Source organism: Biomphalaria glabrata, chromosome 14, assembly GCF_947242115.1.
Source record: "Biomphalaria glabrata chromosome 14, xgBioGlab47.1, whole genome shotgun sequence".
Taxonomy (NCBI): domain Eukaryota; kingdom Metazoa; phylum Mollusca; class Gastropoda; family Planorbidae; genus Biomphalaria; species Biomphalaria glabrata.
The window spans coordinates 30,353,532-30,377,817 of NC_074724.1; the positions used below are offsets into that span (position 1 = coordinate 30,353,532).

At 37.2% G+C, this 24,286-nt stretch overlaps 1 protein-coding gene across 1 annotated transcript in view; it reads right to left on the reverse strand.

The window, feature by feature from the left end:
* Positions 1–4,561: 4,561 nt before the first annotated feature.
* Positions 4,562–24,286, reverse strand: part of LOC106055125 (tyrosine kinase receptor Cad96Ca-like) — a 32,125-nt gene continuing 12,400 nt past the window's right edge. Inside the window, exons 8-14 of the mRNA XM_056009665.1 lie at positions 23,183–23,299; positions 21,343–21,517; positions 20,468–20,585; positions 9,027–9,149; positions 8,177–8,288; positions 6,816–6,912; positions 4,562–5,605 (exon numbers count right to left, since the gene is read on the reverse strand). Of these exons, the coding sequence (XP_055865640.1) occupies positions 5,449–5,605; positions 6,816–6,912; positions 8,177–8,288; positions 9,027–9,149; positions 20,468–20,585; positions 21,343–21,517; positions 23,183–23,299 (899 nt within the window). The 3' untranslated portion in view covers positions 4,562–5,448. The remainder of the gene's footprint in view (positions 5,606–6,815; positions 6,913–8,176; positions 8,289–9,026; positions 9,150–20,467; positions 20,586–21,342; positions 21,518–23,182; positions 23,300–24,286) is intronic.

Below are 24,286 nucleotides of genomic sequence, written 5' to 3' on the forward strand. Positions count from 1 at the left end.
CTATGACTCCCTAGGCCGTCACTGTGGAGAGAGCGTCGAAACAGTGTCGCATATTTTCTAAAGAGTATCCCCAACTCCGAGATTTAAAGGGGGGGGGGGCGTGTCTAGACAGTCACTTGATCTGAATGGAGGCTACGAGTCAGACGGCCGAGTGTTTTTTGCCAATGCACTACGGGAGGTCTAGTCCTTCATCCTCTGTTTCCAATAGGAGTTCATCCCAGGTTGCGACTGACAGAAGGAAATGAGCGCTGATTGTAGTTTTTGAAGGGAGTTGAAATATTTTTTTAAACTCGTTTGACATTCAAATTGAAAGCTGTAAATATTTTTCAATAAAATTTTAAGTTTATTCTATTTTAAAGAAATATTTTCAGACTTTATTTAAAAGTGTTGTATCAAGTAAGTTAAACGTCTACAGTTCTGGGATTACACCCTAACAAAGCCGTTACATAGTCTACTTAGACTTAGACCAACTCTGTCTGGTATTACAACATAACAAATGTTACTTAGATCAGCTATCATGAGTACAAGGAGATGAATACCTAAACAAATAGGAAGATTTTGTGATTTAGTGCCTTCTTGTATCTTTAGCAAAACAAACTATTTTTCAGTAACTATATCACATTGTATTATTAAATATTAAATATTGTAATGGGTAATGGGAGGCGCGGTGGCTGAGTGGTTAAGCGCTTGGCTTCCGAACTGACGTCCTGGGTTCGAATCTTGGTGTAGACTGTGATTTTGAATATCAGGGTCTTCTGAGTCCGCCCAGCTCTTTTGTTCACCAGACACTAGTTGGGGGAAAATAAAGACGGTTGGTCCTTGTGCTGGCCACGTGACACCCTCGTTAACCGTGGGCCCACAGAAACAGATTAACTTTACATCGTCTGCCCTATAGATTGCAAGGTCGTAAAGGGGAACTTTACTTTTCTGTCTATTATTGTCCTTTTATATATAATTATAATAAATTGTATTCATAAACATTGCTGTTTTAAAAAAAAAATGTTTTCGGATTTTCCTTCAGAGTGGAAGATAATTTACATCCTAGCCAAAACATCCCGCAGGACGACGGGGGATGGCAGCGGGCAGGGTATGAACCCAGGACCATTAAGACAACCGAACAACAGTCCAGCGCGCATACTGCGCGACCAGGCAGAGAAGAGTAGAAAAGTTAAAAGAATGAAGGAAATTATCTTAGCTTCAGTTATCTACTTCTCTCATCTTGTTCTCTTATCACTTGACACAGCAGAGAACAAAATGCCAACTAGAATTAATTTTATATAAGTTTCTAATAAAATATTCGATTTTTATCCAAAATCTTAACAAACAAGGTTACAAAAGACAGTTTGTGTGGAAACACAAACTCAAAATCGGCCCCCGAAGTGGTCCAACCAGGCAGGCTTCAATATTTTCAGAAAGAACATCCGAATGAAATTATATCAAAGACAAATGAGAGATAAGAATGGAGAAAGAAGGTTAACAGATCTTGTGTAGTGCCCCAACGGTCCCGCAGATCAAAGGATAGGTGAAAGTGAATGTAAAGTTAGATGTGAACCTGGCCTAACTAGTTCCCCTTTCAGACCTTGTGGTTTATAGGGCAGATGATGTAAATTTCATCTGTTTTTGTGGCCTACGGTTAACGAGGGTGTCATATAGCAAGCACAACGACCAACCGCCGTTACTCTTCGCCAACTAATGTCAGGTACCCGTTAGAGCTGAGTGGACTAAGAGGAGCCCAAAGATTCCAAAGTTGAAAATCCCAGTCTTCACCAGGATTCGAACCCGGGACCCCCGGTTCGGAAGCCAAGCGCTTTACCGCTCAGCCACCGCGCCTCCCCTGGCCTAACTGACGTCTTATAATTGATCTAATTGTTTTGAAAAGGCTCAATCTCTTATTCGAATCCTCATAAAAAAAAAAAAAAAAAAAAAAAAATCCGCAATAAAAAAGTTCACAAAAATGAAGTTTACAAGATTACTATTCTTTTTAAATTAGGTCTAACTTGTAATGCATATTAATTAGCTTTTTCCCTTTAAAAAACTGCTTGCATAACTGATTTTAAAAATTAGATTTTTCGCTTTCAGAAAAAAAAAAAGTAGCCGTTGCATCAGAACTTTGAATGGTCTAAAATATTGTGATGTCCGATTTTCAATATCTTTTCTAGTTTACGAGATCTAAACGGGACGGACAGACGGACAGACATTTCGCACAAAACTAATAGCGTCTTTTCCCCTTTCGGGGGCCGCTAAAAAAGAGAAAAAAAAGAATTTCTGGAGTAAATTAAAAATATAACTTTAATAAATATTTTTGTATCTGAAATATAATAAAATAGATTTAGATCTACACAGATTTAGATCTACACAGTGGTTCACAGATAAATAAACCTTAAGAAAGAAAACCAGTAAGCAATGTCTTTACAGAGACTTCAAAAGTCTTACTGCAATAAATATTTGGACAGTGCTTACGTTAACCCAGAATTCATATGTAGTTACACAAGCAGGAACTTTGAAATAAACAATTCATTTCCCTGATGGCAAAAATACAACTGTTTTTTTTTCCCACACTATGGCTTGTTTCTAGAACACGCACAGGGAAACGAAACATCATTTTAAACGGATTGTACAGGAAAAAAATTCTGGATTAAAACCATTGGTAAAAAAATATTGTCAACAGGTTTATATTGGTACGCCTCTAGGTATAGATAAAGCACAATATTTCAATCTCATTATCATAATAACATGTAAACTAAAATTGAAGAGACATCAACGCAGATATTCAAAAACGCAACTCGGCATCCATCACTTCAGTCAAGTACAATTTCTTTCCCTTGTTTGAGACACGAAACAAAATAAATAATAAGCAATAGTTAATTAACTAAGTGATGTGTTTTTTATTCTTGTGCTATTAGGTAAAAGAAATAATTGTGCAGAGTGTCAACTCGACCCGAGATTGGGTGTCGGAGAAATAACGTGTACAAACTTTTTACCAGACAGAATGAGCTTTGTAAAAAAAAAGTTTCCAATTTTTGTAATAGTTTGTTGAAAGCCACTGCTAACGTTAAATTTGTAACACTGCATGGACCATCGCCATAGTGTTTGGTATTGGACGAACAGGAAGAGAAAACAAAACAGCCTTTAGATCTATTTCCCCCCCCCCCCTCCAAAAAACACTTTTTTTCCACTGGAGATTTTGTTGTAGGATTGATAACGTCATGGGATGGCAGCTGTCGCAGTTTTTAACAAGTTTTGAACATCTACCAGCTCGTATTAATTATCTATCCGTAGTCACAATCCAAGCGCTATTTACTTGTATCAGGCATTGACCAGGCATATGACATCAAAAATAACAATAGTTAAAAGAATAATTTAAAATACAAAGCTTATCTAAGGGAAATAACCCCTAATTACTGACTTTTATCTGAAAATTACAGGGTTTAGCTCCTTTTCTGCTATAATAAAACTAAATAAATAAATTTTTTATTACTAACTAACTAATTGGTTAATTTTTGAATTGATTCGTGTATTGTCGTTGACTCTGACTAATCAGCTTGACCCAAGAATGGGAAGTGAAATGACCGTCATGTCAGAACTTAATAAGGGAACTTGATCATAGATGTGGGAGCCTACATCGTCCCTATAGATCCCCAGCTTCTTAGGAGGGCTCCAACGAAAATTTGTTTTGTAAAATGGGGGGTGGGGGGGTTCGCACCCGGAATTTTTTGAGAAACATTACCTTACGGTGTTTTATTTCAAATAATTGTAAAAGTGACTAGTAAAAAAAAAAAAAAGTAAAGTTCCCCTTTCAGACCTTGTGGTCTATAGGGCAGATGATGTAAAGGTCATCTGTTTCTGTGGCCTACGGTTAACAAGGGTGTCATGTGGCCAGCACAACGACCAACCACCTTTACTTTTCCCTAACTTATGTCAGGTACCCATTAGAGCTGGGTAGACTCAGAGGCGCCCGAAGTGGCTTGGGATTATTTATTTTGTTTTAGTTCAAGAAAAATATTCAGTCTGAGCTGTTTCATTTTGTTTTGGCGATGTGTTTTATAGATTAGTAGGCACCTTCCAATCCGAGTATGTCAGATGATTGTTGAGACAGTTCTCTAAAATACAATCGTGTTAATCATTCTCAAATTTTACGGAGCTTTGAAAACGTTTCACCATCAGTGGCTTTTGTGTTTCGAGTCTATTCATTCCGCACTGCGTAGTTATTGTCGGTTTTTATAAGAATAATAAATATAGACATTACCGGTATAAAAGGTGTAAGTGATTCGAGTCATATTAATTCTGACAGTAAACATTAATCATGAAAATAAAATTTAAAAAAAAAATTGCTCTTGAAAAGAAAACAACCAAATATGTAACGCATTAACTCTTTCTCTCCTAACTGACGATGCCAACGTTGATTCCACCAGAATGTGGTAAATAATTACTGAGAGAAAGAGTTAAACAATGCATGATTTTGAAAAGAAGTCCAAGCAATCCTTTATATAACGAACTATTATCGACAACGTCTCGTTTTTAGAGAGTCCACAAAGAGTTTAATGAACACCAAAATAATTTTTTAAATTTTTATTCAATAAAAATTTTTTTTTTTAGATAAATAGAACAAATAATCAATGACAGTGAAGTTCTATTAAAATATAACACTTGCTAACAAAATAACAACAATTTCTTTGTTAAAATACTTCCGTAGTCTGTAGATCCATATCCATTCAAAAGCTCTCTGTGGATTCGCCTCTTTGTGTGAAAATCTCTAATAGCTAACGTTGACATCTTTGAAAGTTCAGAGGTCAATAAATAGTATCGCTCACTTCCTTCTCTAACTTGGGGTCCATTTTATAAACAGTAATCTTACAGAGTCCTCCACCAGAACTAGAACGTTTAGGATATAGACCAATACAATAATTTACGTTTGTTTGTGTGGATGCCATTAGAATCACTGCAATACAAACTTTTGGACGTAATATTTTGGTGTTTTATATTTTGTACAATAATAATTATCAAACATTAACATGGACCTTAATGATTTAGTCTCTTTCTCTCCTAATCGACGATACCATCGTTGATTTGACCTCATTAAATTAAATTAATGTTTAATTTTATAAACTTGACTTTGTATTATATAAAAAGGCATGCATTTTCCTTTAATTTTATACCAAATACAACATTTTCTGATAACAAACAACAAAGCTATTGAAGCGTAATCATAACAGGTCAGTGAAATAGTAATGATCAAAATGTTGAATTCCTTCGAAACATGGACAAATCATAACGGAGAGAAAGAGTTAAACATTAACATGAACCATACTGATTTAAACACAAACATGGACCTTAAGGATTTAAAGATTAAAATGGACCATAATGATTTAAACACAAACATGGACCTTAATAAATTAAACATTAACATTTTCTTTTTGAAAATATTCAATAAATTAGAATGAAAGACGGTCAGTCATTAAGTGTGCTATACTCATGGTCATCCATCTGGTCCAGGTCGACGTACTCCACCTGAGCCTCAAGGAGCTTGTCCAGTTTGGCACACACTTCACTAAAAGTCGGACGTTTGGAGAAGTCGCTGGTCCAGCAAGATAGCATCAGGTCATTTCTGGAAATGTCAAATGCATGCCAACAAAATGTCATGTTATGTGCTTTTTATAAATGGTATCTAAAGATAATCTAAAAATCTAAAGACAACTCTTTCTACTTAAAGTCCTACAGCGTACTTCTCTCGCCAACATTTGAATTTAAATATAGTCTTTAAAGTAACATCAAAATAAGTTTGGAAAATAAAGTTTCTTTCTATCGGGTTGTGTGAATAAAAACGATTTTATTGAACTTATAAAAAGCGAAAAATGATTTCTTTTAAATGTCAGTTACACAAATCTGGGTCAAGTGCTTGCAGCCATAACCTGATTTCTTATTATTTTCCCCATTTCTAATAATTATTTTTGTGAAAAATGGTTTTCCCGATTTTTAGTCATGAAGTCTATATAAAGAAGTAGACTTGATGCAGTAGTTGTGATCTTGCTGTCCCGAGACTCTATAATCTAGTAAAACAGATACAAACTCAGACAGTCGAAATACTGTTGTAGCTATGTAGTTTAATATTGTCCCGATGACTGCCAGTGTTCCGTCATCCTTTTCAAATGTTCATATAAGTATGCAACATGGAATATGGGAAATAAGAAATAGAATATTAAATAGGTGACGCATGAAAGGTCAAAAGTTCATTTATTTGTAAGGTAATGATAAAGTGAAATATCTCTTTCAAGAATATAATGCCATAATGTTCCGTGATTAAACATTAAGTTTTGACAATGCATAACAAACGTAGATGAGATTTCCAGTTTATTACATACGGAAAGTTACTTATGCTTTTCAACAAAAATATTTTTTCTGTTTGGGGGCGTGGGAAGGGGGGGGGGGGTTGTCGCCGTGAGGAGATGAGCTTTAAAAAGCGTGAGAACCTCTGACCTAGATCCATAAAATTGTAATACTTTCTTAGAGTTGGGCAACTTTTTAATTTTTTTTTTTCTGAGGGTCTTTAGTTTGTTTTAGGGCTACTTTATATGTTGACATATGTTAGGTTTCCCCCGTTAGTATCCAAGGAGCATTTAGGCCTATGCCAAGTTTGATCAAGATTGGTCAAATGGTTCGCATTCGGGACACACATACATACGCCTTACTTTCTGCTTTGTACATATATATTAGATTAGCGAGAGTCCAACTTGAGTAACAAGTGATTCAAATATCATTATGACTGATTGATAGCTTCATTTTACTTCCCCGATATATCAAACAAGATTAAGACTTACATGACATCTGACGTATGCGGAGGGCATGTCAACAGTTCGCCATCTTTGATTTTGTCCAGGACTTGGTTGGTATCTAAGCCAGGGTACGGAGTGGAGCCTGACCAATTCATTAAACAAAAATATTTTTTGTTAAGATTTAATTTCAACTTTTGTACACTTAAGTTTATTAACCTAGTTCTTGTTTGATGTAGTTATTAATGAAGTAATATGACCTTGTGTTCCCTTAATCTATTTGCATATAATAAAAAAAAATCGTTTGCAAATATAACCGAAACCCTGTTTGTATGACCTGCGGTTAACACGGGAACATTTGACCAGCGCATATTTTAATTAAGCTAATTTAGGAATCCCTTAAAAGTAAATGGGCATCCTAAATATCTCGAAGTTCAGAATATGGTGTTTATTTTCCACAAGTTAGGCCCTTCTTTTATTCATTAGAAAAATCTTTCATATAGTGATAAAAGATAAATCTATATTTTTTACTTGTATCTTTTTGTCTGTTAAAATATTATATTTTTGTTGACAGTTGACTACGCATATAAACATACAGACTAATTTTGTGTGTGTGTTTATAATTGTTATTGAGTAGTTATCAAGCGACACATTTTTCAAGGTTAAAATATATTCTTAATAAGTTCTTTGTTTGTCCGAAGTGTGCTACCTGTGTTGTCCCTATGTATGTATTATATGCGCGGGTCCTATGCCATTACTAATATGCGCTGGTTCTGTATTATATTTACTGGTCCTATGTGTGTCTTATGTGTGTCCTATGTCTGTATTATGTCTGCTGGTTCTATGTGTGTCCTGTGTGTGTCTTATGCATGTATTATGTTTGCTGGTTCTATGTGTGTCCTATGTCTGTATTATGTCTTCTGGTTCTATGTGTGTCCTATGTCTGTATTATGTCTTCTGGTTCTATGTGTGTCCTATGTCTGTATTATGTCTGCTGGTTCTATGTGTGTCTTATGTCTGTATTGTGTCTTCTGGTTCTATGTGTGTCCTATGTCTGTATTATGTCTTCTGGTTCTATGTGTGTCATATGCCTGTATTATGTTTGCTGGTTCTATGTGTGTCCTATGTCTGTATTATGTCTGCTGGTTCTATGTGTGTCCTGAAATACTGCATTCCTCATTAATCTTCGGACTCGAAGACAAGCCTTATTCTTATTGTGTCCGTCCTATGTCTGTATTATGTCTGCTGGTCCTATCTCTGTACTATCTGTAATGGTCGTATGTATGTACTAATGTGCACTAGTCCTATGTCTGTATTATGTCTGCTGGTCCCGTGTACTATGTGCGTGCTAGTCTGTATCATGTCTGCTATTCACCAGTGTTCGTCACACAGAACAAGATCAGGTGTACCTAAGGTGACAAGCTCCCACAAAAAGACACCGTATGACCAGACGTCAGAAGCTTGACTGTACTGGTTGTAGAACAAAGACTCGGGTGACATCCATCGAACAGGCAGCAAACCCTGAAACAGGGTTCATCTAGAGGTTAGTTTCACTCAAAATATAACTGATGTATACAGAGGCATTGTGAGCAGAACGTGCTCTAGGGAACTTTATTGGCGCCACCACCCCCATTTTCCATGAACATAAAATAGAAATATAGGCTGCGTGTGGCGCCACCCCCAGAAGGTTGTGTTGTGCCCCCTCGCTACGCCTCTGGAGGTATGTAAGGATGTTTTTATGCAAATCGGAATGAAAATAATGTGTTTTTTTCAGCTAATTAAACTGAGCTGTTTAATTAATCTAGAATTCATCTAGATTTAATAAAATACTCAGAAGGACACAAAAATACAGTAGCAGGGTTTGTTGCACATGCTAGGGCTAATATGTACAAATGATCCTTCTTCCCTAGTGGCTATTAGAGCATGCAATGGGTTGTCTGAGCCAGTCAACAAAACCTATGACTTAGAAATTAGGTCATTGGTTAACATGCATAGCAGAATTTAGGTCATTGGTTAACATGCATAGCAGAATTTAGGTCATTGGTTAACATGCATTACTATATGCATGACGCGTAGGACGTAATCATCATCTTTTTTTTTTTTTTAAGTAACGTCTGTATTTTATAAGATAAGGTAAGATAATATCGAACATTTTATCACATCAGGGACTCTAATTGGACCTCCTGAAACCAGGTCCGTGAATCTAGCTATCCACATACAAACTTAGGGCACAACTTGTCGACTCCCAGGGGCTCTTACTTTTCGTGTCCTCTCGTACACGTCACCTTGACCTACTCTCCTGGCCAATCCGAAGTCAGATATCTTCACCACGTTATGCTCAAACAGAAGTATGTTTCTTGCAGCCACATCGCGGTGTACAATCTGAAAAGGGAGAGAATCTATTTATTAAATGGTTTATAGCAAGTTTCTTAGATCGGTGAGCACTAAAATTACCAATAATGTTAATAGCAAAACTAATAATGATAATTAATGTCCTTAGTGAACACTGAAGTTCCATAGCGTAGTTCTTGTTCTTTGTAATAGTCTTAATAGTTGATTTTACGACTCTTTGAACTCATGGCCTGTGGAAGCTTGCCCCCATCTGCATGTCTGAACAAACTTCTGACTGGGAAAGATTCAAGCAGATGTAAATTACTACATACACATTACCGATGGCTCCTATCCCAGGACGCTGGGATTAGAATGGAGGCCAAAGGCCTAGCACATCGGGGAAACTCCTTCATATTCCTTCTATGTACCACATTAGCCGTCATCATCATCATCATCAAACTCCATTTGAGTGAGGGCTTGAGAGGCTTAAATCCTCTCTTGCAAAAGCCCTGGACAGAAACCCTGCTGTCTTGCGTAGTGCGTATATGTCACATACAGGTCGAGAATTTTTAGTTTCCCAGACCTGTCGAGGCGGAGATCAACAAGTCTGGGGCAGTCAAACAGAATATGAGGCATGGTTTCCTCTTCTTCCCCGCAGCGGGGGCACCGTGAATCGAAATTTGGCCTTAGCCGTGAGAAATATGAGCCAACAGGACAGTGGCCTGTCCTGCCATGTGCTATAATAGCTTGCTCAGGCCTGGACAGCCTCCACCACGGGGAAGTGCGGTCAGGGCGCCTCATGCGCTCCCAGACTCCACGGGCTTTTTGGGACTTGTCCCAGCACATTAGCCGCAGAGGTGTACGCCAAAAAAAAAACAAACGAACTGTGTCTAGATAGTGACATGCTTGTTGGTGATTTCTTCCATACCCGCCATTGCAATGGACTCGATCCTTAATTACCCCCAACCGGGGTTCTTTTTTGCTTCTCTATTAGCCTAATCGTCTGTTATAACGACCTTTTCCACCACACCGCACGTTAGGCTGAGAAGTATTGCCCAGGGATAGAATGGCTAGACGTTTTCTTAATAATGTTACGTATTTCTGAATCTTCTGGCTAGATGTATTATTTGGCACACAAATAAAAACACTGCAAAGAACTTGACGACTAAACTTTCAGTTTCATATAACTTTAATGACTATTAACTCTAAACAATTCGTTACTGTAACATGTAGCGTAGAAGACTGTACAATATCTGTCAGTTTACAGTTAGCTATACTTCGTTGCAATACATCTCTTCACTTCGTTGCAATTCATCTCTTCTCAACTTGCGTCGAGCCGTATTCCACAGAACAGACCAACGACACACTTCCCAGTGTCGCTCCAGGTCTCCCAAAGCTGAACCAAGTCGTACTCAAGTCTACCGAATCAGAGCCGCACACGTCTTACATCGACTGTATCGACTGTAACGGCTCAAGTCCACTGTAGTTCGCTGCATAGACTTTTTAACGACAGTTGTCCACTCCAGTTAACTCTACCCTAGTTAACTTGCATCGAGTCGTACACATTTCACTTCCACTAGAGCCGCACACGTCTTACATTGTCTGTATCGACTGTCACGACTCACTCACGACTCACATTCACATTAACTCTCTGGCTTATATAGAGTCCCTAATCGCTTGTCCAAAGTTGCACAAACACTGCTAGTATCCTCTGGAACAACACGGGAGGAAACATCGTCGTTGTTTATACATGTCGATTCCAGAGAACACCTGCTGCAGTGTCATCTCGCCGAGGTCACACGTAGTGACCTCTAACTGTCACCGTTCATTTGTAACAATAATATAAAAATAATAATATTGGGACATGTCTATCTTGACTGACAAAACGCTGGATTTAAATCGTCCTGATCTGCTGTTTATTGATAAAAAAATCAACAACAACAAATGAGAAAACCGCTACCATCATTGACATCGCCGTATCCATAATATAAGGAAAGCTGAAATGGAGAAAAAAATATGGGAAGCTAAGCTTGGAGCGGTTAGGGAAGTTGTCTAAAATAAAAATATACCGTGTTGTTAACTGGTAACTGAGAGGATAAAGTCAACTGTCGTCACAGATATCTTCAAAGCCCTTAATTAAGAGACCTAAGAAAATTCTCGTTGCCTATCAGAGGGCGGTACTGCTGCAGACCTGTCACATCACTAGAAAATTCCTTAGTGAAAACTGAAAACGGGACTATAATGAATTGTGTTTCTCTGTAACGAAACTCGACCCTGGCAGTGCCAGAGAATGATTACTCGTTCGTTACTAACATAATAATAAAAAGAAGAAAAAAAAACTCGCAGCCATCATTGATATCGCAGTACGATTCTCAAAATAAAAGAAAACTTAAAATGACAAAGAAAACATGAAAACCTTGGAGACTAGGCGACTAGAATATTCCGAAGATATAGGAGTGCAATGTTTCACATTACCACGAAGACCCAGTTCCGACCTGCTTTGTCACCTCTGGTACAGACAAGGCCGTTGTCCACCGGAGGTCTAATTAAGTGTTAGTTACGTTTTCTGCAACTGTCTTAGGCAAGTTACAAGTACTTTTTCTTTGGGGGGCCTCAAATGTGTTATCAGCCGCCTTTGTGAGAGCTCTCCAACACTTTTACTTTTTCTTTGGAGGGCCTCAAATGTGTTACCAGCGGCCTTTGTGAGAGCTCTCCAACACTTTTACTTTTTCTTTGGGGGCCTCAAATGTGTTACCAGCGGTCTTTGTGAGAGCTCTCCAACACTTTTACTTTTTTTTGGGGGGGCCTCAAATGTGTTACCAGCGGCCTTTGTGAGAGCTCTCCAACACTTTTACTTTTTCTTTGGGGGGCCTCAAATGTGTTACCAGCGGTCTTTGTGAGAGCTCTCCAACACTTTTACTTTTTTTTGGGGGGGCCTCAAATGTGTTACCAGCGGCCTTTGTGAGAGCTCTCCAACACTTTTACTTTTTCTTTGGGGGGCCTCAAATGTGTTACCAGCGGCCTTTGTGAGAGCTCTCCAACACTTTTACTTTTTCTTTGGGGGGCCTCAAATGTGTTACCAGCGGCCTTTGTGAGAGCTCTCCAACACTTTTACTTTTTCTTTGGGGGCCTCAAATGTGTTACCAGCGGCCTTTGTGAGAGCTCTCCAACTCTTTTACTTTTTCTTTGGGGGCCTCAAAAGTGTCATCAGCGGCCTTTGTGAGAGCTCTCCAACACTTTTACTTTGTCTTTGGGGGGCCTCAAATGTGTTACCAGCGGCCTCTGTGAAAGCTCTCCAACTCTTTTACTTTTTCTTTGGGGGGCCTCAAATGTGTTACCAGCGGCCTTTGTGAGAGCTCTCCAACACTTTTATTGTCAGCTTGACTGACGACAGCAACGATTCATCAAAGAATAGAAAAACATTCTAAGTGAGACGGTCACTACTGTACAGCAGCGATTCATGAACTTACCTCTTAGGGACACACTAAGAAACACTTCTGATGGATTCGCAATCCAGCCGCAAAAATTAGCAAAAAAAAAAAAAACAACGCAAAAAAAAAAAAAAAAAGCAATTTTATTTACGTTTGAGAAAAACATATTTAAAGCCTAAATAATGTTTGCATCAGATGTGAAAAAATATGCTGGTCGCAGCTGGCTTAGCGTAGCCATGTCAAACACTATACTTATCCTTAATCTTAGAAATCCAAGACATTGCCATTACTATTAAGTATTATGCAGATTTTTTAAACCGGATATAAAGCTTAAAAATATGAGTTATAAAATGATTAAGACGTCATTTTATACTCCCAAAAGACTCTACTTAAAAAAGATTTTTAGAAAATAATCCATATAATTAAAAAGCTAGTACTCCAAATTTAAAAAAAACAACAGTGATCGCCCCTTGAAATGGACAAAGGTTAAGACAATTCAAGACTGTACATAATCACGAAGGCCACGCCTTGACCTTGTGACTGTAAAGACATAAACCAAAGTTTTGATCTACAAAGACGAGAGAGTTAGGCTGGAGAAAATGAGAGATCTCATTCGACTCAAACAGAGAATCATATCGAAATGGAACATTAGGCCGGCAAGTCAAAGAACGGAAACACAATAAGGAACCAGGAGCGAACACTTGAAAACCCAAGAAAAGGGAAAGAAGAGTAACTCCAAGAAATCAAGAACAAGGGCAGACCTTTACGTTTTATGTAAAAACTGTTTTTCTTCTGTTGTTCCTGTATTGAGAATCAGGCATGACCACATGATATCTAAGCAAACAATTATTTGTATAAATTTGTACTTTTTAACAATTATGTCCATTCATAGTGACTTCTTTACGAATATTGAAAAAATACCACCACTATCCGTATTGTGCATACCTGTGCAATCTATCTTATCTTTTATAATACAGACGTTACTTCAAAAAAGAAGATGATTACGTCCAACGCGTCATGCATTTAGTCATGCATATTAACCAATGACTTAAATTCAGCCAAGTCACTGGTTTTCCTGGTTAGCTCAGGCAACCCATTCCATGCTCTAATAGCACTAGGGAAGAAGGAGTGTTTGTACAAATTTGTCCTAGCATATGGGACAAGGAATGTGCCTTTATCTTTGTGTCTTTCAGAGTATTTTATTAGATTCTGTTTTTTGTATTTGAAGATTATGATTCTGTGTTTTATGTATGATTGCTACTTTACTTTTGAGCCTTCTGTCCTGAAGGCTTTCTAAATTTAGTGATTTTACTAAAGGTGTTACTCTAGTCAAATGTGAATATTCGTTTGTTATGAATCGCACTGCTCTTTTTTGTGTCTGTTCCAGTTTTTTAATGTTTTCTTGAGTTGAGGGGTCCCAAACGGAGGATGCATATTCTATTATTGGCCTAACCAAAGTTAAATAACATTTTAGTTTTATGTTCTTATTTGATTTATAGAAATTTCTTTTAATAAATCCTAATGTTTTGTTTGATTTTTTTGTAGTTTCATCAATATGTGGATTCCACGACAGTTTTTCATTTATTATAACACCTAGGTATTTTGCGTTTTTAGTCTGTGTTACTGGTTTGCCATGAATAAGATAAATGGAATTAATTTGTTTTAGTTTTTTTGTTACTCTTAACAACTGACATTTTTCTGGGTGGAAAGACATGCTCCAATTTGATTCCCATTTCTGTAATTCATCTAATTCTCTTTGTAAAATATCTGTGTCTTGTGTTGTTTTTATTGTTCTATATATTATGCAATCGTCTGCAAATAATCTGACTTTTGTTCCTGAAGTAATGCAATTTGGTAAATCATTTATGTAAATTAAAAATAGTAGTGGACCCAAGACTGTTCCTTGAGGTACACCTGAGTTTACAGTTATCGGTGTTGATTTAGAGCAGTGATTCCCAAAGTGGTCTATATAGACCCCCAGGGGTCTACGAAGACCTTCAAGGGGTCCACGAAAGTAAAAAACTAAATTGGGGGTCCATGAGATGCCCACGAGGGTCTACGATAATAGATTTCATTTAAGCACATTTAATTTTCACATTCCATTTATGTAATTATTGCATACACTAATATATGATTTGTACCTTCGTTAATCCTTTAAATATTTATCCTGCTATTCAAACGAAAAATTGTTGTAATCAATGTCAATACTTATTTAAATAGCTTCATTTTGTCTACATGTAACTAATATTTAGAAAGAACAAAAAAAAAAGAAAGAAATGTAGACAGTACAGCATTAATTATTTAAAATTGGGATTCATTCCTTCCTTGTCGAACAAGCCTAAGTGACTTTTTTATGACGATATGAACCAGGTTCGCTGGAAGATCATCTGAGACAATGCTACCCTGACAAAAATAAAGATTTTAAAAACTTTCGAACACTAAAAGTTCAAAATAGACCCGCAAAATCATAGTTCGACATCATATAGAGAAGATGATGGTTTGTGAGAGTCTTACAAGATTTCTTTTCTTATAGCAAAATACGGAACACAGCAAAGGTCAAACATTGATTCTACCAGCCGTTTTACACAAACCTACATCTGTTATTATTAAAAGAATTTCTTTAAGCAACAATACAGTTCAAGGGCGCTTCGGTGGCATGAGTTATAAAATTAAAAGCTTCTTATGTAAATCTTTGCAAAATACATAAATACAGTTTGGTCTGACAAGGTGTAGCGCTGTGTGCTACAAACTATCTAATGGTCACCATCTCATCTCATCTATGCCTGTAGTCCCTTCTGGGCATAGGTTACCAACCAGCTTCCTCCAGGCATCTCGGTTCTGGGCGAGTCTCTCCAACTGTCGCCACGTCTTGCCCATCTGCTTCCAGATCGCGGAGACCTGGAGAATCACCATCACCACCGTGAAAAAAATCCAGCTATTCATCAATACCTGCCTGATGAAAATTCTTATGATCAACTGGCCAGACAAGATCTTGAATGAGGAACTGTGGCAAAGAACAAAGCAGCAGCCCATTGAAGTAGATTTTCTTCAGAGACGCTGGAGATGGATAGTTCACACCCTTCGCAAGCCTGCATCCAACATAACAAGGCAAGCCCTAACCTGGAACCCCCAAGGAAAGAGAAAGAGGGGACGGCCCAGAAATAAATGGCGCTAATGGTCACCGTCTCCTTATATTTCCTTAGTGTTGACCCACGAGACCTTTCCCATGTTTGGGTGTAGTAGCAAGGCAGCAGAGGTTTGAATTCAGTTTTCCTTCTGCCAGGTGAGTAGCAAGCCAAGGCTAATGAGCCCTTCCTGCTCGAAGTTTACTGGTTTAGGCTCCAATTACTCGCCTTTGACCCATCTCCTGTTAATGAAAACAGTTCCGCAGATTCAATATTTGAGCCACACGTGAAAGATCAAGAAATACACGAGAAACTGTTCTTTGTGAAACCTTTTACAATGATACTTAAGGCATATTAATTCATTAATTAATTAAATAATATTAATGTTGGAAAGACTACTTCATAGAACGACAAATTCGTATATTAAACGTAATATTTTAAGTTGTGTAGTTTTAAATTACTTTTTCACTCCTCAACTCACTACAGTTAGAAATTTGTTAAAAAAATGTTAATGAATTTGCAAAAATGTGCAAGTTGAGCAAGTTTAGCAGGGGGTCTACCGAAAACAAGAAAACATGGCAAGGGGTCTACGAGACAAAAAAGTTTGGGAACCACTGATTTAGAGTCATTTATTATTACAGTTTGTTCTCTCCCTATCAGAATATCTTTAATCCACTGATGCAGTGGACCATTAATGCAGAAATATTTTATTTTTTAAGCAAACTATGGTGGTGAACTTTGTCAAAAGCCTTAGAAAAATCTAGTAAGATAGCATCTATTTGTTTACTATTATCTAAACCTTTTGAAAAATCATCAATTAGTCCTATTAGTTGTGTTTCACATGATCTATATTTCCTAAAGCTATGTTGGTATGGTGTGAGGACATTATGTTTGTCTAAGTGGTTTATGATGTTGCTACATATTATGTGTTCTAGGATTTTACATGTGATGCTGGTAAGTGATACTGGTCTGTAGTTTCCTGGGTCAGATTTTTCTCCTTTTTTAAATGGGGGGTGACATTAGCTTCTTTCCAGTCCTTTGGTACTCTGCCCTGGTTAATGAAGTCTGAAAGAGTATTTTGAACACTGGGGCTAGCTCATTGCTTAGTTCTTTGAGTAATCTAGCTGGAATACCATCAGGTCCAGAAGCTTTATTTGGTTTAGTGTTGGCTAATAGTTTTTGAATTCCATTTTCTTGTACTACTATATCTTCTATGTTGTTTACTTGGTTCAAATTCAGTAATATGTCTTTGTCTCCTGGGGCTGAGAATGCTGATGCAAAGTATTTGTTTAGGATGTTTGCTTTAGTTTCATTATCATTATGTATTATGTTATGTTCATCTTTTAATGGCGCTATGCCTGTTGTTTCCATTTTCTTAAACTTAATGTATGACCATAGGTTTTTGTTGTTATCTTTAGATATTACATTGTTTATGTATTCACTCTGCAGCTGTCTGCTTACTTTTTGGGTTAAGTGTTTAATTTTTATATACTTTTTGTAAACTCTTTCTGCATTAGTTTCTTTAAATTTTCTTATATAGGTTTTCGTTCTGTTTACAAAGCTTCTTTAGTTTATTATTAAACCAGCATTTATTTATTTTCTTTGATCTGTATTTAGTTGGTATATGATTTTCTATAATGCTTTTAAGATGGTTTTTAATGAAATTCCAGAGGTCATCGACTGGTTGGTTAATGTCTTTTTCTAAAATAAGAATGTTTGTTGAAAGTTTAATGCAGCTTGGTGAAGTTGTGTTAGGTTACATTTATTCCAGAGTAGGATTTTTCTTTTGGGTTTTGTATTGGCTACTGCTTTTATCTGACTGTGTATTTTAATGATCAGGGATAATTTCATAATCAACTACTAATCCAGGTCTGTTGGTTAAGAAGAGATCTAATGTGTTGTTTAATCTAGTTGGCTTTTTAATGATTTGATCTAAACTTTGGCTGTGTAAAGTTTCTATGAAAAGCTCATTTATGTCCTTAAGGTTTTGGTGTTTATCTATGGTTAGTGTTTTCCAATTTATATCAGGTAGGTTGAAATCACCCATAATCCAAAAAACTGCATTTTTATTTGTCTCTTTAAGTGTAGTAATCTGATTACATAGTTCCTGCATGTATTCTAAGCTAGAATTTGGTGGTCTGTAAATACTGCCTATTATTAGGGATGTTGAGGTGTGTATTAATTTTACAAAATGTTGATTCTATATTTTTTTAGTTAGGTAAGGTAATTTCTTCTGCTATACGAGTGTTTGTTTTTTATTGCTAAAAGAACTCCTCCATGATTATCAGCCCTATCTTTTCTAAAAATTTCATAATTACTATTGAAAATTTCTGCATTATAAATTTCAGGATGTAGCCAAGTTTCTGTTCCTGCAATTATGTCTGGTTTTTCACATTCTACATACAAATACATCATTTCTTACTACCTTGCAGACTTTTACAGTCTGTACAGATCTTCTTCTTCTGTTGTTCTAATATTGAGCATCAATATAACCTCATATCTCAACATGCTTCTACATCAAATTGTTACTAAATTAGTATTTAGTTTCATCTTTTTTTTTTACATATGTCAAAGTGTTTACTATTGTTAAAACAAATTCTCCACCACCATTGTCAACATTGCGCATGCTTGCGCAGTCTACAGAGAAATGATATATTAAAGAGGGGAAGAGAAAAAATTAAAAAAGGGGGAAAATATTCAAGAAAAAAAAAGGGTGAAAATGCAACGGCGCCTGGTGATTATATATGCCCAACCTGCGATCGCAGCTGTGTATCAAGGATTGGCCTCTTTAGTCACACAAGAAGTTACAAAGGGAAAAGGTCGGCTCTCGAGACGTAAAATGCCACAGACATATATATATATATAAAATATAAAATAACTTTCAGTACGACTCCAATTGGTCCCTGTGACCAAAAAAAAAAAAAAAAGCCACAGAGAAATTGTCTCTGAACAGAAACTCCCGATATACTGACTCTAGCAGACAGGATTTCCACCTTGATGATGAGGAAATGGATTTCCAAATCTCAAGGGAGGAAATCAAAAATTGTCATTAAAAGGGAGACAACAAAAGAAACAATATAAATGTTTAAATGCCTATGTTTGCATAAGTGTGTACACACATAGATGTGTATGCACGTTCGATAGAAGTTAATATAAAGAATTGGGGTAATGTAGCAAAGCACAAAGGAAACAACCATAAGCAATGTAGACAAAGTGGAAAAAAATGTGACTACGATGTTTAAAATGTTTTAATATCATTTAAGTTTCTACTTTCACTTTTTGTTTGTTTCTATTTAATTACCTACTGTTGACATTCTCACCACATATATTTTATGAAACTTAAATTTAAAAAAATATTCATTACATTCTATTGGAAAAAAAAACACCATATACAAAGCAATTTAAAACGTTAAAATATTATGACAACCTAAATGTACCTATATGCATTGCTATGTTTTGCAATCATTGTACTTTAAAATGGAACTATTTAATTTGTACGCTTACTAATAAAATATGCATCTTTTTGTTAATAAAAAAAGAAAAAAAAAGCCCAATACAGAGGCCAATAGCCCCAAAAAAGAGGCAATGCCCAGAAAAGAGGCAAAGAAAAGAGGCAAAGGCCCAAGGATTCCTAGAATGTAAACAGCTCGACAACTGAAGTCAAAAGCTAAAAAGCTGAGGTATAATGATAAAGCTAAAATTGAATAGCGCGAATTCTGAGGTTTCTAATTAAAGAAAAAAAATGCTTTGTTTGTGTTTTTGACAATGTAAATGTCTTGAAATAGTGAAGAAATCGAAAAAAAAAACACTCGATAATTAAAAAACTTATTAACAAAAAAGAACCAAGGTCATCAAAATGTAACTTTTGTTATCTCTGAGGAAAAATGCTCAAGAACTGTTACTTTTATAGGGAAGTCAATAAACACATTGCAAAATTATTTCTTCTTTGTGGTTACATTCTCTTAGGTCACATGATCGGAGAGCCAGTGGCAAGTCAACATGAGTCACGTGATGAGTGTAGTCTGTCTGGTATACACTCAAAGAACAAGACGCGTGGAAACGTGACACGAAGAATATAGCAATTGGTACAGCCAAGCGACCACTTTGTAGGAACATTATAGAGACAAGCCAAAACGGCTGCACATTAGGAACCGAACTATCAAACAACACCTGTACCTAAAGCCTGAAGGAAAATAAAACTGAAAAGAGTTCGACTGAAACTATCTGTTTAAATCATATTGTGGACATGTACAAGTGATGGAGTTACATTACACATTTAAACCAAGTTGTTACGGGGAACAATTTTTTTAAAAGTCTAGCTTTTATATAGCGCTACTTTCATGCTTATAGCTTGCTCAGAGCGCTATCGTCCAATCTCAGTTGTGGACCAGTGGGTGAGGGAAGGGGGTATCTGGGAGACGGTTTTCCTTGCTGCCTTTAGGCGATCAGTAAACACAACTCTACCCGAGTCGGGCCTCGAACCTCGAGCCCCCTTCATAGATTGCCAAGCCAGGTTCTAGCGTACCTGTATTTGGATTTGTAGTTGTATTCTTCCTATTATAAAATTCACATCTTTCATTGATCAGCCCCCCCCCCCCGGTCACAACTCCTCACACTGTGCAACCTGACACTCATGTAACAAACAGTCTCAATAATGTTTTTTAGATTGAAGTCCTGTTCCGCTAAATGTATGAAATAGCCGCCCTTGCCTATTCTTACTCTACACTAGGCAATCAGCTGCTTAATAAGTCACAACAGCTTGTTCCGGTCAGAAGACAATCTATTCTATAATTCTAGTCATAAATTGCATCACCTTGGTGTCAGCCAGATGCTCCAGTCCGTGACCTATCTGCAGGGCAAAGGATAGCAATGTCCGCGAGGTTAGTAGCCCTCCTTTGGACATGGTGACGTATCTTTCATTGACTGACTCTCTAAATAAAAGTATATATATATATATCATTTATTATACATAGCGAAACATAAATCAATAGAAACAATTTATCAATTAGTCAATTAATTATTTGTTATTTATTACTTTGTTTGACATCGAATAACTTGTACTAACTACTGTCATTTATCTAGAAATGACAGGGCTTAGCTTCCTTGCTGCAATATAAAACAAAATTAATTAGTACTAATTAATTAGTAAAAAAAAAAGTTCCCCATTCAGTCCTTGTGGTCTATGTAAAGGTCATCTGTTTCTGCGGCCTATGGTTAACAAGGGTGTCAAGTGGCCAGCACAAAGACCTACCGCCTTTACTTTTACCCAACTAATGTCAGGTACCCATTTGAAGTGGGTGGACTCAGAGGTGCCCAAGGATCCCGAAATTAAAAATCCCAGCCTTCAATAAGGATTCGACCCTGGGACCCCTGGTTCGGAAGCGATGCGCTTTACCGTTAAACCACATAGCCTCCACTAATTGATTAACAATTTTTTAAATTTTGGTATTGGTTCATGTCTTGTCAGATACAATGAATAATTGTACAAAGTTTCAACTTGATCCGAGAAAGAGATATGGTGGGATATTGGGGTGCAAACTTTTTACCAGACAGAGAGAGAGTAAGTTGATATACGTTTGTTTAAAAAATGGTTAGTCAAACTTACATATTTTCGTTGTCTTGTAATTCTTGGTACTTCAATACTAAAACGTTACCTGAAGACTAAGAGCAAAGAATAAATCTACTTACGTGTAGCCCTGGTTGATCACGCCCAGAGGGAGCTGAGGTGTCGTGGCGTCAGTGACGGGGCGCACGCCGTAGGCACTGAAAGCAGCGTTGGCGTAGTTTCTTTCCATCCTCTGGTCCTGGAGATATTTCTTGAGGTCGCCATGACACGCAAACTCTAAAATCATCAAGTAGGGATCTGGAGGCCAGGGAGAAATACGAAGAATAAATAGACCAAGGGACGCAATCATAAATAAATAAATATATATATACATACTTCCCCCCTCCAGATAATATGTCAAGATCACACACCTATAGAAAGGCCTAATATCTAGGAACAGAGCTAAATTTCATAAATAACGTACTGTACGTAACTCTTATTCAGCTACAAGGGAGTTTGCCTTACGAGTCTTTGAGATCGCTCTTTTGTCTCAAAAATAAGAAAAGGAACGATCCTTATTTTTTTTCTTTTGAGTTTAGAATTAATAGAATCCCATTGTACATATTTTAAACAGAAAACGCTATTAATCATAGAGCTATACATTACGGTATAGACAATATAGAGGGGCTTCTTATTGTCCGACAGATACGCTGTGCAGGGGCAAATGTCCCGTATGGATTACAAACGTATGCCAAAAGCATTTTTTTTGGTGAGTTCAAAGGTTGTCGACGTACTAAAGGTGCCTCAAGGAAACGATTTGAAGACCAGTTTGGACTAAACTTTGTTTCTAAACAAACGTCCAAGTTCAGTCCAAGATACGTCAAAGAAAGGCCCCTAGAAATCTAAAACTTTTGATCCTTCAAGGTACAGTGAAGAAACGGTCGTCCAAAGAAAATCTTGCTGGATAACATAAAGGATTGAACCAGCCTGACTCTTGATATCCTGTTAAGAACAGTTGCTGACCGGGAAAAGTGGAAGGATTTGGTTTACACGAACTGTCACAGCGCCACTACGACGACAGTCAATGGACAGATGATGATGTTGGTGAGTGCCTTAAAAATGATTCATATTTATATAGAATTGTGTCTGGTGGATTAATGGTAAGGCGCTTGGCTTCTGAACCAAGCTTGAGTCTCGGTCCACCCAAGCCAACAATGGGTTCCTGGGAAACAAGGAAGGTTGTTTAGTTGTGCTGGCCACACGACACATCTGTGAAGAGTCGGCCAAAAGAAACAGATGAGCTTAACATCATCTGCCTCCACAGGTTTCGAGGTCTGTAGTTGAACCTTAACATTTCACCTTTTATAGGTATACTAGCCGAATATGACCCGCGGGCTGCGGGCCGGATTTACCCGATTAGTCTGAACGTTTCACTCTTTAATAGAGATAAATGTAAGTAGTGTCTTTTATCTTAGGGCCTCCCGGGTGTGGTAGAACATTAAAGATACACTACGGTCTCTGCATACATGCATAGATACACATACATTCATTACCTTTACCTATCCCTTAGTCTGTTGGACCGTTGGGGCACCATGCAAAATGTGTCGACAGTCTTTCTCCATTCCTCTCTGTCTTTTGCCTTAGATAGAACCTCTTTCAAGGGCAGGCCCGTCCATTCTTTTATGTTGTCCTCCCATCGCTTTCTCTGTCTGTCTCTTCATACTTACATACATACATACATACGCATACATACATATATACATACATGTATACATACATACCTATTTTTGTGCTTTATGTAATAAATACTTTTAATCATTAAATTACTCTAAATATAACAGTGACATAAATGATAGATAGTGTGTGTGTGTGTGTGTGTGTTCGTGTTCGGTTCACTTTTGATCCTACAGTCCGTTGAAAACACGTTCAATCCGTACGGAGTCACGCCCTGTCATGTCAACACAGCCCAGTTTCCATGGTTACCGTGCGCCGTGCAGCTCCCGTACATCTTGATGATGTTGGGGTGTGGCGGTATGGACTTCATCAGCGTCAGCTCTGCCAGGAAGTCAGCCTTGGCGTCCTCGTGCACTCGATCTGCGACTGGACAAACAAAACAATGACCAATTAATTCGTGTTGACATCACGTGGTATTCAATTGCTTGTGTTTTGGGGCAAACACTGCCAGCTTTATGTACCTAGCATTAAGTGAAACAAACTGATTGAGTTTCTCATAGCCTGTCGGGCGCGTTTAAGTTAGGTAATGAAACGTGCTGACAAAGAGAGCACGAAGGGATTTATTGTTTTCACGAAAAAAAAAAAAAAAGCGAAATATGAATAATGCATTTAAAACAAAGCTTATATATTATATAAGGGAAAGAACTGTACATTTAATGCAATCTCTCAGTAATGCAAAAATTTATTTTCCTTTTTAATATAAATTAAATTAAATTAAATTATGGCTTTTATATAGCGCTACATTCATGCTTATAGCATGCTCAGAGCGCTTTGGTCCAATCTCAGTTGTGGTCCAGTGTGGGGGAGGGGGGGCCGGAGGGGGTATCTAGGAGAAGTTTTTTCCGTGCTGCCTTTAGGCTCTCAGTAAACACAACTCTGCCCGAGCCCCCTCATAGGTAGCCAAGCCAAGCTAAGTTCAAGTGCACTTAGCCTCTTAGTTATAAGTGATAAATTAGCTAATTTTTTTTTTTTGAGTCAGGTCTTGTCATCAACAATAAATAATTGTGCAAAGTTTCAGCTTGATCCGATAATTCGAAATGGGAGAACTAACGGTTGCAAGATTTGTACCAGACAGACAGAGTGGGCTTTTATAAGCTTTGAAACTCGGCTATATTTGTAAAATTTACCTATTTACATCACTTTATTAACAAATATTATACAACCATAATGAACTATATTTTAAAAAGGGAAAATTAAATATCGGCGTTTTTGAAACATAAAGTTATAGACAGTAATCTGTACGTTTCTTTACAATTTAAATTTATATATGTCGTTTGTGTAAATTTTCTAGGCAATAAAATTTACAATGACAGAGGCGGCCACGGGGATAGCGAGTAGGCTAACCGCTCTAGG